This window comes from Bombyx mori, chromosome 13 (genome assembly GCF_030269925.1).
Source record: "Bombyx mori chromosome 13, ASM3026992v2".
Taxonomy (NCBI): Eukaryota; Metazoa; Arthropoda; class Insecta; order Lepidoptera; family Bombycidae; genus Bombyx; species Bombyx mori.
In genome coordinates this window covers 7216975-7233408 of record NC_085119.1, presented here as the reverse complement: position 1 = coordinate 7233408, position 16434 = coordinate 7216975, and the positions used below count along the sequence as shown (strand labels likewise).

The following is a 16434-nucleotide window of genomic DNA, read 5'->3' as shown; positions in this document are numbered from 1 at the left end:
TATACGTTTTAAGTTTTTCGCCCGTTTTAACAAATAAAAATACTCTTTAGTTCAAAACTTATACATATCTAGCATAGAAAAGGACGGGTTAATTGTCGAGCGAGCCTTGAAGGAACAAATCCCGGAAAATAGCATACTGCAAATACCTAAAAAAAAGGTTTCTCTATAACTTCTTTGTTCTTTATATTTATGTATACCTACTTATCGGAAATCTTTTTTAAAACCTTACTTCAAATAATGTTTATTCGGCTATTTATTTCGATCGTGAATCCTGTGAGCTGTGTTTAAAAGTTTCATTATACAAATTTCCGTGCACCGTCTCAAGTATGGTTCGTTTACAGATAATTGATTTGTCATAAGCCCCTACATTACTATCAATCTGGTGTATTGTCAAATGGCAGATGGGATAGGCTTGTAGTTGGTGTAATAATACCTCCACATCAATGCATATCACTATGAATAGTGGTCATTAGCCTTCGTCTCGCTGTGATCTACATTTATGTCCGTGGATATATGTGACAAACGTAAATCGTGACCACTGTTTTCAAATACATATAAAATATATAAGCAGTCTAAATTACAAATCTACTTATTCATAATTTCATATCATCATATTATATTTTAATAATAATTATGTTTGTGATAATTTTAAATTTGATGAATATTATAATTTTAATAATATATTTTTTTATTGCCCTTTTAAGCGGACGAGCATACGGCCCACCTGATGGTGAGTAGTTACCGTGGCCCATGGTCTTCAGCAACGCCGGGGGCAGAGCCCAGCCGCTGCCTACCACTTAAATAAATACACTGATATCATAAATATATGCCGGAGAAACCACAATTATTACCACAATAGTGAGACATCGGAGGGGCGAATAGGGTGATTATGCTAAGAGAAATATTGAGTACACCAATCACGTTTGTTGTCTTAGAACAATTTAAAGATCTTCTCTTCGAAAACGAATGACAGTTCTTAGGACGGAGGCTCCGCTCTTCAAGAAAGCCGGTTGTAAGTAAATGTTGGTAAGTGTACAATGGCGTCTACGCGCCTCCATTGACCAGGCTCTGTCGTAGCACGAAGTTAGCCGAGTTCCGACGATACCACAATCGTGCTGCCATCTCTCAGGAATCGTGCAGCGTTTCGTTTAGCTACCAAACTAATGACCGTCTCCGACATATATATTAATAGAATTTCGGTAATCGCTTAAGATCAGAAATTTACAAGGTGAATTGTGAGCTGGATTGACTCTGTGCAAAAAAATACAATTTGCACAGTTTCATTTGTAATTAAGCGTCTTGTGAGCCCTCACGGGTAGGTACCACCCTGCCTATTTCTGCCGTGAAAGTAATGCATTTCGGTTTGAACGGTGTACGGTGGAACAGCCGTTGTACTGTTAGAACTGAGACTTTAGAACTCTTATCTCAAGGTCGGCGGCGGCCTTTACGTTGCAAATGTCTATGGGCTCCGGTAACCATTTAGCACCAGATGGGCCGTAAGTTCTTCCACCACATTCTTTCAAAAAAGAATGAATTAATGCGTTACTGTTTCGCAGTAGTTTTTTTTTATTGCTTAAATGGGTGGACGAGCTCACAGCCCACCTGGCGTTAAGTGGTAACTGAAGCCCATAGATGCGCCACCCACCTTAAGACATAAGTTCTAAGGTCTCAGTATAGTTACAACGGCTGCCCCACCCTTCAAACCGAAACGCATTACTGCTTCACCGCAGAAATAGGCAGGGTGGTGGTACCTACCCGCACGGACTCACAATAGGTCCTACCACCAGTAATTCATGGAGTCCCTTTTTTAATGGTGAAATAACTATTAACTCATTTTTGAGATTTCGACCTCATGTCTAAAACTAAATGACGACATTCAAATTATGATGTCTATGTTCCATTTACCATCAGGTAGCTGAAAATACCTTTATGCATCTAAGCGATGAAATGTATTTATAAAAAACCCATCAGGAAGATGTTTTTTTTCTTAAACAAACAAAAAATACCAATAGAGAAGGACGTAACTTTTAATATGCAATCTGGAACGTCTTTTCTAAAGATATAAAATGGTCTTTATCACGGAAGGATATGAAAAATTCGTGAGAGAGGGAAATTGAAAAGCTCTACAACTCGTATTCAAAAGAAGTGACGTAGGCTATTCAGGGATATAAATCATATTTTGAATTGGGCACGTGTGCCCCGCATCATGTGATTCCCGAGCATTCAGCGGCATATAGGCTGAATGCAGAACGTGCTGTCGTCCAATTTCATGCGCTAAATTGTTCATAACGGAAGTTCATATCCGGACGTCGAGCCGCCCTGCGCTTCAGCCGAGATTAAGCGGTAATTACCATTTCCCGAGACACGGGACGCAGACAACGTTCGGGAAGAAGCGAGGTCGCCATAGAAATGGTTTTCGATGTTGCGACAGGAAGGAAAATTTGTCGGTAACAATCAATTCAACAAGTTCCGCACTTTATAGAACGTCTAATTTAAAATAAAGTAAAACTACAGTATATTGTGGAAGTAAAAGCTTTCGGAACAAATATATACCCGGAAATATTCAAGTCTATTACTGACACAAATTGAGTGTATACCATTACTGGCCCGGGAAAACTGATTACGTAAAAATTGAGTGAAAAGGTGAGGCTTTGCTGCTGTGTGGCGCGCGCGCTTCGCCGTCTATATCGAAATGATTGAATAAGCGAACACGGTGCTCCCTAATGAAACATATTGAACGTGTATCGAATCACTTAGACGCTCAAGTGCGCTTCTGCACTCGCTATTTGGGCCATACCGTATCTGTACCCGATAAACAATATTACGGCAGAGGCCTGCTTCAAGAGAGACAATAAATTAAATTAACTTTGGCAACTTTGAATATCAAAAGAAAGGTAAAAAATTAAGACTTCATTTTCACAGCATAATTTTATACGCCTTCGGCGTGGCTTTGTGTTTCTGGTGAAATATTTACGAATAGCTATGTCTTGGATGTCCGTGCAGAAGGAAAATATAATTAATTTATGAATGCCATAACAATTACAAGATACAATGCTTACAGTAAAATCTACCGTATTTTGTTAATTGAATAAATATATTTTAAAGGTTTATTTTGATTTTAAAGCTTTTTTAAATTCTCAACTAGAATCCAAACAGTCTTCTAAAATTGATAATTAATATCCTCTACAAAAGCACTACCACCATTAATTACATAATATAATTTTGTGGGTTTGAATTTTAATAAATAACACTATTGTTATAGATAGCCTATTATACAAATAAAGATGCCTATTGAGTGCTTTTCATATATTTTATATATGCATTCGATGTAAATAATCTTTTGATGTGCAGTGAAGTATACGCTTTTTCTATCTCATTCATAGCTCAAGCTATTTGTAAACATATTTTTTAATTAATAGATTAGAGAATTTCCAATATGCTTGGAAGAGATACGCGCATCAGAAAATCTAATGATCGGAAGATTTTCTCAATTTATCAAGGACAGGAAATTAGTTCGGGCAAAATTCTCGTATTACAAATCTTTTAAAATATTTTCACAATTTTTGCGCTTCGGTCCTCTTCTATTAGAATCGGGTACTAAAAACAAACGGACTGACAGTTCCTTTGAAACACAGCCTCAATGGGACTTCAACGTTGAAGCGGTGTGACAGAGTTGCCATGACACGGGCGGCGGCCACCCACTGCGTTCGACGCCAAAGCTCTTTGAACGTCCACTAACCCCAATATTGGTCTTCGAATTTATTCTAAAGCACGGCCATATTCAAAGCTATGTAGATAGCACTCCACGCTGATTACGTGTTAAATAAAAACTATTTTTATAAAAACCAATTCATTATAGCCCAAAATAATAAAAAAAAAGATGTGTGGTATCGTGGGACACCGGATAGGAACGAAGTTCCTTATTATAAAATTATTAATTTTAAGTTCTATTTGAGGTATAAAGAAAATAAAACTAGAGGTTTCGCAACAACCCACGGCCATTCGGTAACCTGCGAACTTATTGTGGTACACTTTATTCACGGTTGTCTGCGTAAGAGTTAGTGCAATGCGCACACGAACGCTCTGAAATCGTGGTCAATGAATGACAAAAAAATATGTTATTTTTTGTACGTTATAACAAAGTTAAGTCGTACACTGTGTGCATTACTAATTTGTACATTATAACAAAGTTAATACTAAAAGTTAATTAGTAATAAAAATCTTACGTTACGGCGTTTTCTCCCGGTTAGGGTACCCCTCATTGTCATTGTCCCATACGGAACTTCGTTCCAAAAAAAATATTTTAGTACTAAAAACAGAAACGAATTCTGTAACTAGACTGTAAGTTAATATAAAGAAGTAAATATTTGTAATATAAAATATCGCCTGTTTTAATGTAGACGGTTTTTAAGCATATATATACCTAGTCAGGTCATAAGTATTGTCACACAGTAAAAACTTTTCTTTTAGAATGCTGGCCACAAAAAAGTTTATTGAATTCGAATTTCGAATTGTTCATGAAAATAAAAACGCATACTTTCAGAATTTTACTCATTTTTAAATATGGAGTGGACGGTTAAAGAAGACCGTGTTGCAGTTATTGCGTTGCATCGTTGCGGTTACGCGCCAATTCAAATTTTTAACATACTGAAAAATTTGAATATAACCAAAAGATTCGTTTATCGTACCATCAAACGATACAATGAAGGCTCTAGTGTAGATGACAGGTCAAGAAGTGGTCGCCCTCGGTCTGTTAGGACTCCAGCAGTGATAAAAGCTGCGAAGGCGCGAATTCAAAGAAATCCCAAACGTAAGCAGAAACTGTTGGCCCTTCAGATGGGGTTAAGCAGAACCACGGTGAAAAAGATGTTAAATGAAGACTTAGGGCTTCGGGCATATCGAAGAAAAACAGGACATCGTTTGAATGCTCGTCTAATGGACCTGAGACTGAAGAGATGCCGCGCTTTGTTGAAGCAGTACGCGGGAAAAAAATATCGGGAAATTCTTTTTTCGGATGAAAAAATTTTTACCGTAGAAGAGAGCTACAACAAACAAAATGATAAGGTGTACGCACACAGTAGTGAAGAAGCGAGCAACCGTATTCCGCGTGTCCAACGAGGTCATTTTCCATCCTCGCTCATGGTATGGTTGGGAGTTTCTTATTGGGGCTTAACAGAGGTACATTTGTGTGATAAAGGTGTAAAAACGAATGCAGTTGTGTATCAAAATACAGTCCTGACGAACCTTGTGGAACCTGTTTCTCATACTATGTTCAATAACAGGCACTGGGTATTCCAACAAGATTCGGCGCCAGCTCATAGAGCGAAGAGCACATAAGACTGGCTGGCGGCGCGTGAAATCGACTTCATCCGGCACGAAGACTGGCCCTCCTCCAGTCCAGATTTGAATCCGTTAGATTACAAGATATGGCAACACTTGGAGGAAAAGGCGTGCTCAAAGCCTCATCCCAATTTGGAGTCACTCAAGACATCCTTGATTAAGGCAGCCGCCGATATTGACATGGACCTCGTTCGTGCTGCGATAGACGACTGGCCGCGCAGATTGAATTCCTGTATTCAAAATCACGGAGGTCATTTTGAATAAACTTTAGTGTCATAAGAATCTATGTTTTGTTAAGTTCATTTTGGTATATAAATGGTTACATAATGAATAAACTTGTTTCAATTATTTTACATTAAACATGTGACAGAATTTATGACCTGACTAGGTATATAGACTAATACAAAATCGAATTCTTCGTCAGCTAACATTGAATAGTCTCAAAAGTATATTTTATTTATTACCCTTTAAAAGCATTTTCATAGGCTCGAGTCGCCGGGCGATTAGCAAACGTGATACGAACGCGTATTCAGATCGTGTTTGATAAATTGATCGTATAATTAGCAAGTGAACGAAATACGGAATAGAGACTGCCGAAATTTCAGTATCCAGTACACATTAGAACTACACAGTAGTTACTTTTATTCTGTTGTCCGTTTAGTTTTATATTTTCAATTAGCTGTGCTTATTCGTGATTGTCTGTAACAGTACTAAAGGTAAAAAAACCAATTTATTTGAATTTGATTTAATAGCCCATGATGTTAGATTTGCCTTAATTTTAATAATAAATAAATAAACATTTACCAACAATCACGCCACGTTAACTGGTCTCGTGATAAGTTCGTAAAGAACTTGTGTTACAGGTACCAAATAATGGAAATAAACGTAAGATTTTTATTATACACATACATATATTTAAGATACATCCATAACCCTGGAAAAGACATTTATATTTATCATACAAATATCTTCCCTTGGCGGGATTCGAACCGGCGACCCCCTTGTGTAGTGACCATGTCACTTACACCAGACGGCCGTTAAATTAAATTGGAATTTAAATTAATAATTTGCAGCTGAAAATTTATTTTTTGATAAATAAGTATTTTTCAACGAAACGCATAATACAATGTTCAAAACTGACCTATCTGTGTCCGGACAGACCCCTTGAATTTTTTTTAACGCCATTAGCGCGCAATAATGTAATAATCTAACAAAATAATGTTTTTTTTTATTGCTTAGATGGGTGGACGAGCTTGCAGCTCACCTGGTATTAAGTGGTTACTGGAGCCCATAGACATCTACGACGTAAATGCGCCACCCACCTTGAGGTATCAGTTCTAAGGTCTCAGTATAGTTACAACGGCTGCCCCGCCCGAAACGCATTCCATGCATCTCCATTTTAATTAATTATTTGAAGTAGAGATATTAATATACAACTTCATTACAAATATTTTTTTACAAACAATACTAGTGAAGATCTTTTGTTAACATATTTTCATCAATTTTTTTGAATAGAGGGCATACTTTTCTTTTTCAAAAAATACTTTGACTGCAATATAATGTTCTGCAGAAAATTTCTGTTGTGCAATGTTTGTGGAATTTTCTGGAAGCAAACTTGTAAGCGATCCTTTAGTAGAAAAATGTTCGAAGTTAATATTGAAAACCTACACTATCTTGTGAATATAAAAAAACCGGAGAAAAGAAAAAGAAAAATATAAAGAAAAATATATCTATAAAGAAAAATACATAACAATACCCCTAGAGAGTACCATGGATCGACTTTAATAAAACTGAGTTGAGTTTTTTTAGAATTACTTTCGATTGCCAAGGAAAACGCGATAAAAATAATATCTATCTACAGGTTGATTATTACATCATGGTAAAATATTTCATGGTACAATATGAATATTCCATACAATGAAGGAAAACTAAACAACAAGGCTTAATAAGAATTAGATCATCGACATAATATAACTAGTCTGGCCATAAATACTATTATATTACATAAAAACTTTTCTTTTTTTTCAACATTTTAATTATTTTGAATTTGGAACACGTATATTATTTTAAAATCTTCTTTCGATTTTGCACCATTTCACATATTTTTTTGTGTTCACTATCAAATTACAATATGGAATGGGGTGTTAAAGAAAATACGACTGCAGTGATCGCCTTGCACAAAGTGGGTATGGAGCCGTCGGTCATATTCCAGACACTTCAAAAACTTGCTATCAGCCATATGTTCGTACAGATACAACAATACTTCATCTGTCCAAGACCAGAAAAGATCGGGGCGGCTGCGCACTGTTAGAACTACAAAGGCACAAACTACCCAAGCCTGGCTTGAAACCAACGCTCCGGACTTTATAAGAACTGAAGACTGGCCATCATCTAGCCCAGACGTCAATCCTTTAGACTTCAAATTATGGTCAGTTTTAGAGGACATAGAGAAAGTTCCCCCTGGAAACAGTGCGTAAATCCATAAAGTCGTGACCAAACATATTAACGGCCTGTATAAAAGTCAAAAATGGCCATTTTAAATAGAATATTTTTTTATTTTTTACTAAAACTTTAATAAGTAGGTCGGTATAAATTTTAATAATATTACATTACTTCACTAAAAAAAATGTTTTTCATTTGTATCAGAACTAAGTATGGCTGAACTAGGTAGATGTAGATCTAAAAAACTCTAAACATATATGTAAATGATTAAGTAAAATTTATACAAAACTTTTAACAAAAGAACAGAGAAAAAAGAAATAGGCCATTGACGTTTACATAAAAACAAAGTACAAATTTCGACCATATACAATTTGAGTTTAATAAATCAGTATTATTGTATTTTTATACCTACTTAGTATGGTATCCACCATGTAGTCTCATTTCTATGTATAACGGTTAAACAATTTCAATTTTATTACATGATATATACAGTCAAAATCTGTTATAACGACATCGAAGGGACTGCTCATATTCAGTCGTAAAAACCGATAGTCGTAACAACCGGTGATGTTTAATGTGTATCGCGCAAGTACAAACAAATCGATAGGGAATTATTGGAAAAATATATTTACATAATACGCGTTTTTTCTTCAATATTAATTTTTTTTCTTTTTCTTTGCGAAATTTTGAAAGTTTGACGAATAACTCCACAAAGTTTTGTTGCGTCTTGTGTATAGATAAGTAACAAACTAACTGAAGAGATATGAAGAAGTGGGCTTTGACTACCGTATGCACGTGTTTTGTTTCTAAGAATTAGAAAAGACCCTACACTAAACTAAATCCTATTGTTTTCTTTCCTGATTTTAAAAGCCATTGAAGACAAATGTGGATACCTATTCAAATTGTTTACAATACAGCTTAGCCGGTCGTTCTAACAGATCTAATTCTCCGAAATATTAGTCAAATGTGGTCGTTTTATGAGGTATGTCGTTATTACCAATGTCGTAGAAAGCAATATTTTTAATAAGGCGGTCATATGGCATTCAGCCGGGACCTTTGTTCTTGGTTATTATAACCGGTATGTTGTATTAAACGATGTCGCAGTAAACGGTTTTGACTGTAGTTATTTATTGGATAATATATTTCAGATATATAACCACACATAAAAAGTTGATCATACTAATTAGTTAACGTAAAAATTGAACGAAGCATTACCTGTTGCTCTTTAATCTTTTGTTCGTGTACTGAAAAAAAAACAAAAATAATCACATGTATAGATTAACTATGTTTATTTTAGTAACATGAAATTGTAGCATTCGATATTTGTTTGTCCAACAAAACTAAATTATGCAAATTGATACCGCTCACGACTCAACGCGCTAACAAACGAAAAGTGATCAGTCGACACATAAAATTTAACAATATCTTTGCGCAAACATGTAACGCTCGTATATTTTTTATTGTGGTTGAATAAACCAGCTCATAGTTCTCCTAAGGGTTAAGGCGGACCGTCAAGTACCACATAACCCGCGTATCCCCTAGGCGCGGATACAGAGGGGAGGTACGGGCCATGCCCGAAAAAAAATCGGTTGTCTGTAAAGTCGGTTTACTAACGTGACAACGTCATAAGAAAATCGCCTCAGAGCGAGGTAACGCCGCATGAGTCATGTTTTTTCGTGCGTGCAGCCGGCTCCATCGAATTATAAGACGTTGTCACGTCAAAAGTTGTCTAGTTATTACTGAAGCCTATAGATATCTCAATGTTGGCCGATATCGATTGTAATCTCAAATGCAAAATTAATAACTAATGCACCGACAAAAAAGGCTAGATGATTGTTGCAATTATGATGATTTAGGATTGAAAAACGTATGACGAAATGCATGTATTTCACGTATTTTAGAGATAGTCGCGTGGACTTTATTAAAGATGTTTTGAATCATTGAGAACAGTGAACCAATCATAATCAAATTCAAGTTATAAAATTCTGTTTAAATATTATGTTCGATTCGAACCCAGCGACCTCGTGGCAGCCTAGGGCTACGGAAACCAGCACGAGGTGCGCGTTGAACATGTGCCGCGCCGTATGTACTATTTTAACAAAATATCATGCAATCACTCACCGGAACCGATGCCTTCGTCTTCTCACGCCGTATCACTTAGGGAGAAGGGTATAGGGCAGGAATGGATAAGGATTAGCGATGATACAATACTTTAGCGTAGACCGTCAATATACAGGTACCGTCCCGTTCGAGAAGCAAGACAAAGTGACAGATGTCAAATCGCGACGGCACCGTCAAATCGCGACCCGTGTTGCCGTGGTAAAAATTCAAAAACTAACGAATTGGTTTCGAACATATTAAAAAATAAAATTCTTGAAACTAGTTTTAAAGACTAGGGTATGCGGAAAACATAAGGAAAAGAGATTTGGAAGGTATGATCTTATCTGATACTGTACTTGTCTGATTATTAAATCTTATATGTTTCGAACTGGCAGATTCGCCAGTTCGAAACTAAGTTCGAAAGTATCTTACTACGCCGTAACTATCAACACATTTAAAAGAAAATTCCTACCTATTCGCTGGTAGGCTAAGGGCCTATTCCAACTTCACACTGGCTGGTAGGTGAGCTCACGGGCTCTACCTGAGGGACTTGCTAAAAATGGCCCTAGAAATAGCAGTGCTTCGCAGAATCTACGACCGATTCGGAATTGCGACCCACTGAGAAGATCCGGCGAGAATCTCAGTCGGTTGTGTCTGTGAGCTAGTTCGCACGTTAAATTCTTTGTCACAATGGACGAGTCCGACAATGACCGGTACCTGAAGAGCCTACAAGTACTGAGAGCGGATCTGGGCGATCCGATAAGACATTTTTTGGGCGACGATGGCTTCGCTTTGCTCCATCGCCTGGGTCAGATGTGTAAAACATAAATACAAAGATAAGTTTTTCTAATGTTTGTTCGTGTGTAAATAAAACTTAATCTATCTTCTATCTATATATATAAAAATGAATTGCTGTTCGTTGGTCTCGCTAAAACTCGAGAACGGCTGGACCGATTTAGCTAATTTTGACCTTAAATTATTTGTGGAAGTCCAGAGAAGGTTTAAAAGGTAGATAAATATGAAAATGCACGGAATTAAATAAAAATAACAATTTTGTTTTTCCTTTGATGTGGGGACACAGACGTCAGAATAAATCCTTTTGTTTGTTTTAAGTTTATTTTATACAAAAGTTTAGGTCTTTTATTTATCGATTGAGGCTACGAAGTCTGCCGGGTCAGCTAGTTGTTAATATATATTACAAATAAATATATAAATACAATTATTACTAAATGAAGAGCTGACGTATTAGAGACATAGAGAGAGAGAGAGAGAGAGAGAGAGCGAGAGAGAGAGAGAGAGAGAAAGAGAGAGAGAGAGAGAGAGAGCAAGCGTAGGACCGTTTTTTTGTTATGAAATTGCAAGTGACGAAACAAATCAGAATTTGCTGGCGGCCATGCGAAGAACTGAAATCTCAAGGAATAAGCTTCGTGTTCATAGTCTAAAGTATTTCAAAACGACGAAAATATCACGCGAGACATTACTTTAATATTTGCACGCGGCTTTTTGTTTACGTAAATCACAGCCAGTTTAAAGTGCACCGACGGCACAAGGCATCAGGTGCTGTACAGCCACGCAAATATTTTATGAAAATACACATAACATTCAAGGTGCTAGGGATGTTTGTTGCGAATAAATATCCGCCGAATTCAGAATAATGGAATTTCTTAAAGTGTCCCGGAAAACCACGGGAAATCGTGAAATCATGTTTTACTAAAATAGCTATAACCTAAAATATCTAGACTAAATATCTCATTCGTATTCTCCCTAGTTATTATGAAATAAAAATAAAAATATGGTCATAAATCTTAAACTTTCCTCAGTCCTGCCGCGGAAGCATTTAACGTAGGTCATTGAACATAGTTTTTTTTTAGAACACAACACATATAAGTAATCAACAAATTTCTTTGCTTCATTAATATAACTTTACTCTACATTATTTATAATGCTTATAAATATAATCAAAATACTGTGGTATAGACCATATCCACTATAGGTATAGGTGAAATTTTGAAGGTAGTTTGTCATTAACTTTTAAGCCATTTAACAGGGATGTTTCGAAATTACATAAAGAAAACATACTTAATTTACCCACAGCACATTTTGCTGAAATTTAAAGTACTTGAGAATTTATGTACTTCAAACTTTATTTTTAAAAGCATATTCTAACTACTGTGAGTATCGACTACACTCTTGTACAGTATTAGACAAAGTCACACATTAAAAACGAAAAAGAAAAAAACAATTGTGCATTTTGCACTATCATCACAGCGTTAACTTTTTTTTATTAATTTCAAATTCTCGAAATAGTCAGTACCCTATTCCTCGAGATTAAGATTACAACGTTCAAAACAATCAAAACTCGAACACTAAATTAGTTAAAGTTAAAAAGGAATTTAAAAAAAAAAAGTAGCTGACATAGAGTAGACAGAAGCGAGCACAAGCAGAAGCAATAGCGGGCGCGTCTGGTTGGACGGGTGTCGCGCCGCGGCCGCATCTTACAGCCAAACAGTAAACACTTTGCTGTAATCTCGAGATGAGAAAACTTTCAGTTCTCTTAATTCAGAAACTTATTCAACAACCTAACAACCTTAGAGAGGATCGCCCGACGGACACAAGGCAAACAAACTCACAGTTTAATCTTGGTCCTTGTGTATCTTTTATGTAAGAATCAATTGTTTGAACATACTCATATAATATTCGATGGTACATTCTATATTCTCATATCTATTTTAAGACGATAAAATGAGTTCTTCTATTTCGAGGAACGTGATTATTATAATTTAATATATTTATTTTTGTAAGCCTTGTGATGAATTGAGCTATTTCTTGATATAAATATGTCCTTGATGAAAATGTGTTTACTGTTTTTGAAAGGAAAAGTACTACAGATTTTACTGGCCTATTGGTATAATAACATTTCTTACTGTAGTTGCTTAGTGTTTTTTTTTATTGCCCTTGTAGGCAGACGATCACACTGCCCACCTGATAGTGAGCGGTTACCGTCGCCCATGGACTTCAGCAATGCCAGGGGCAGAACCAAGCCGCTGCCTTGCTCTGCTTATACTAAAATTGAACAACGTAGGACTCTTCCTATATAAAAAGAGAGAGATTCTCAATTAGGAGAAGAAAATTCGCAAACGTGATGACGTCTCACCTGGAAGTGACACGATCTGTGACATGTTCTTTAATCCGATGATTGACACACTGAAGTACCTTTTTAAAGTGTTTAAAGCGGCCATCACAGAGCACTGTACAAACAATAAAGGATTATCCGATATGACGACATAATGTACGTCTAAACAGCGTTCAACGTGCAGTCACATATATTCAACCTTATCTGGAGATCGTGTATCGTGTATATCAAAATATATCTGTAAAAAAACTCGCGTGTCTATTTGCTATTATGATATAAATACATATACTTACATTTACATACAAAAATATACTTACATTTTTTAAACGTTACAAGCTATTTAGCCTCGGTAAGGCTCGCGCTATCGGTCGGAAGATTAAGGCAATGAAAACACGTTCGAGGAAAAGATCACGCAAGATTTTTAAAATAGACAGGTGTGTACTCACTTTTGTTTGGGGAAAATCCAAGTTTCCGGATGTGTTATAAGCATAACGAGACACTCAAATAAGATATGATGGAAATAAAATAAAAAAAACCTAAATTAAAGACACGTATTAACATTATAAAGTGTTCTTTAAAGTCTTTTGCGTAGTACATACTGAGTGGCAGTGCGAAATGAGAATAACATTCGTCGGCTATGTTTTCGTGTTCATTCACTGTATTCATGCTCGATTTCGTGTGAAAAGGCATTGTTCTAGTTTATTACTTCTAATAAAAGCGAGACTGTCTCACTTGTAAGTTTAATTTCGTCACAATGGTTAATATTGATGAATTGGAAACAAGGTTGTGAAAATGTTTGTGTTTAGATGAGTCCGGCCAATCGCAGCCCACTGTGCGAGGCGAACGAATCTCATCCCGGCGTCACGATAACAGACATGGACACGGTGCATGAAGAAAACGATAATGACAGGTGAGAATTCCGATTCTATTGTCGAAATTTTACATGTGTGTTCTATGTACAAAAAAAACATAATTAATTTTAAATATATTGAGTTTTAATGTACACTGTTGCTTTGCTATTGAATGCTACATTAAACACTGTTGCTTTGCCACTGAATCCTACATTAAGAAAGTCATTTTAATCGCCTTAGTGCTGAAGTGAGTCCGCGCGGGTAGGTGTCGCCACCCTGCCTATTTCTGCCGTGAAGCAGTAATGCGTTTCGACTTGAAGGGCAGGGCAGCCGTTGTAACTGTACTGAGACCTTAGAACTTATGTCTCAAGGTGGGTGGCGAATTTACGTTGTAAATGTCTATGGGCTCCAGTAACCACTTAACACCAGGTGGGCTGTGAGCTCCTCCGCTTATCTAAGCAATAAAAAAAAACTAGATGTAACGTGTTGTGAACGCGTATATATCAGTACTATCCTGCCCATTACCGACACAAATGAATGACGTATTCGGGTGTAAAGGCCGTTATTCTGATATTAAAACTCCAACCTAATGTGTTAATATGGACGAGGAAATTTACAATGTGGTGTTGTCTATACTGTGTATGTCCTCCAAAACCTGCTTAGCATCGAGTAGATTACGAAATCATCTGCCTTTCTAAGCAGAAAAAAGACACGGGTTAGATTATTTATCTATTTGTATTGGTCTATACTGTAATGTTCATTTTAAGATGCCCAGTATACTTTGTAGACATGTGATTTCTCCGTAGTTCGATTCTAGAGTATGTACGATTTTTTTAGATGTAAATATGTACCCATTCGGTAACAAAATGTCTGAAACTTAAAAATTATATACAGTTTCGTAATTGCCTATATTTTTTAAAATGTAACTATGCACCATTATGTAACAAAGTGTATGAAACTTAAAAATTATATACACCTGCGTAATTACCTATATTTTTTTAGATGTAACTTTATACCATTGTGTAACAAAGTGTCTGAAACTTAAAAATATATTACCGATGGTTTTTGTGAGCTCCCACGTTTACGACGCCAGCTAGTGTAATTTCCTACATAACGTTTTCGCGAAACAATCATATTTTCTAGTATAAAAAGTAGGAGAGCTGCGTCAATGGCATTGAGTCCTCGACCACTTCAAAGTGGACTACAGTGTTCAGGCGGTAACGGTCGCAATTACTCTCTTTTTGTTAATAGCCGTCGGTGACAGTCGGTCCCACGAGTAACTGTCACTATCCATAGAGTCGGCAATACTAGCACGGCCGCTGCTTTTATCTGCGCATTTACGAGAATGAAAACAATAATTATTTGTTTTTATTGCTTCGATGGGTGAACGAGCTCACGGCCCACCTGTTGTTAAGTGTTTACTGGAGCACAAGGACATCTGCAACGTAAATGCCGCCCCCACCTTGAGACATGAGTTGTAAGTGTCAGTTGCCATACAACTTAACGCCTTTTTTTTCCCCTTGAAACCTAAGCGCATTACTGCTTCACGACAAAATAATGTAATTTTTTAAAGATTTCTGTGTGACGGTAATACCAGAAATCCCGTTTAGTAAAATGTCGAGCTATTTTTTCAGTCATAGGAAATGGAAGCGTCGCGACGGCTTGCGATATGACAGCTCACACGAGCGTACAATAGCGACGCGCTTCGTAACCGTTCTGTTGAAGTTAATTTTTAATGCTTGCAATACAAATATTAATTATTTATCTTCAAGGCTTTTAAATCCCTTTAGGAATTTTTTACTACTACATTGATTTTTAAACCTTATCCGTCAATCTAACCATTTATCGATCAAAATAATATCCGGGCTAATAATCTATTCTTCTATTCTATATATATCTATCTTCTATCTATATGCTTAATCTGGCCATAAATACTGTTACAAAGGAAAACACAAAAAAATATATGGAAAATAATATTTATTACTTTTACAGTTTAATACACAAATATAAAACAATTTAAAGCTTATTCGTAGTGGTCTCCAATTGGAGGCAATACAGTCCTTTAAACGTTGAGGCCAGTAATCAATAGAAGCACACACTCTTTCCATGGGAAAATTTTTCACTGCCAATCGTACGGATTGTTTTAGGGACTCCAAATTATCATGGCGTTTAGAGCAAACCGTACTCTCTAAAACTGACCATAAATCATAATCCAGCGGATTAAGATCGGGACTAGACGACGGCCAGTTTTGAGCTCTGATGAAGTCCGAAACGTTCGTTTCCAACCAAGACTGCGTAGACCGAGCTTTATGACCTGGCGCCGAGTCTTGCTGGAAGGACCATTCTTGATTATTGAACATGGTGTTGTTAAGGGGCTTCACGACCTACTCAAGAAAGGTATCTTGATACACTTGTGCCGATGTTTTGATGCCTTTTTCACAAAAGTATGGCCCAGTCACTCCTTCATAGCTAATACCCCACCTAACCATCACTGAAGTTGGATAGTGCCCACGTTGCACTCTGTCGACTAATTGGGAAGCTTCCTTAGAGCTTTGAGCATAAATACGG

The 16434-nt window shown here is 36.6% G+C and overlaps 1 protein-coding gene across 4 annotated transcripts in view; it reads left to right on the top strand.

Moving 5' to 3' along the window:
• Positions 1–5821: 5821 nt before the first annotated feature.
• The window catches only part of LOC101747212 (proton channel OtopLc), a 30710-nt gene continuing 20097 nt past the window's right edge, over positions 5822–16434 (top strand). The window contains exons 1-2 of one of the 4 annotated variants that reach the window (XM_038015006.2): positions 5822–6056; positions 13822–13925. In XM_038015006.2, the coding sequence (XP_037870934.1) occupies positions 13822–13925 (104 nt within the window). In that variant the 5' untranslated portion in view covers positions 5822–6056. Of the gene's footprint in view, positions 6057–12387; positions 12544–13141; positions 13750–13821; positions 13926–16434 lie in introns of those variants that run through there. The other 3 variants (XM_038015005.2, XM_038015007.2, XM_038015004.2) reach the window with 3 other exon arrangements.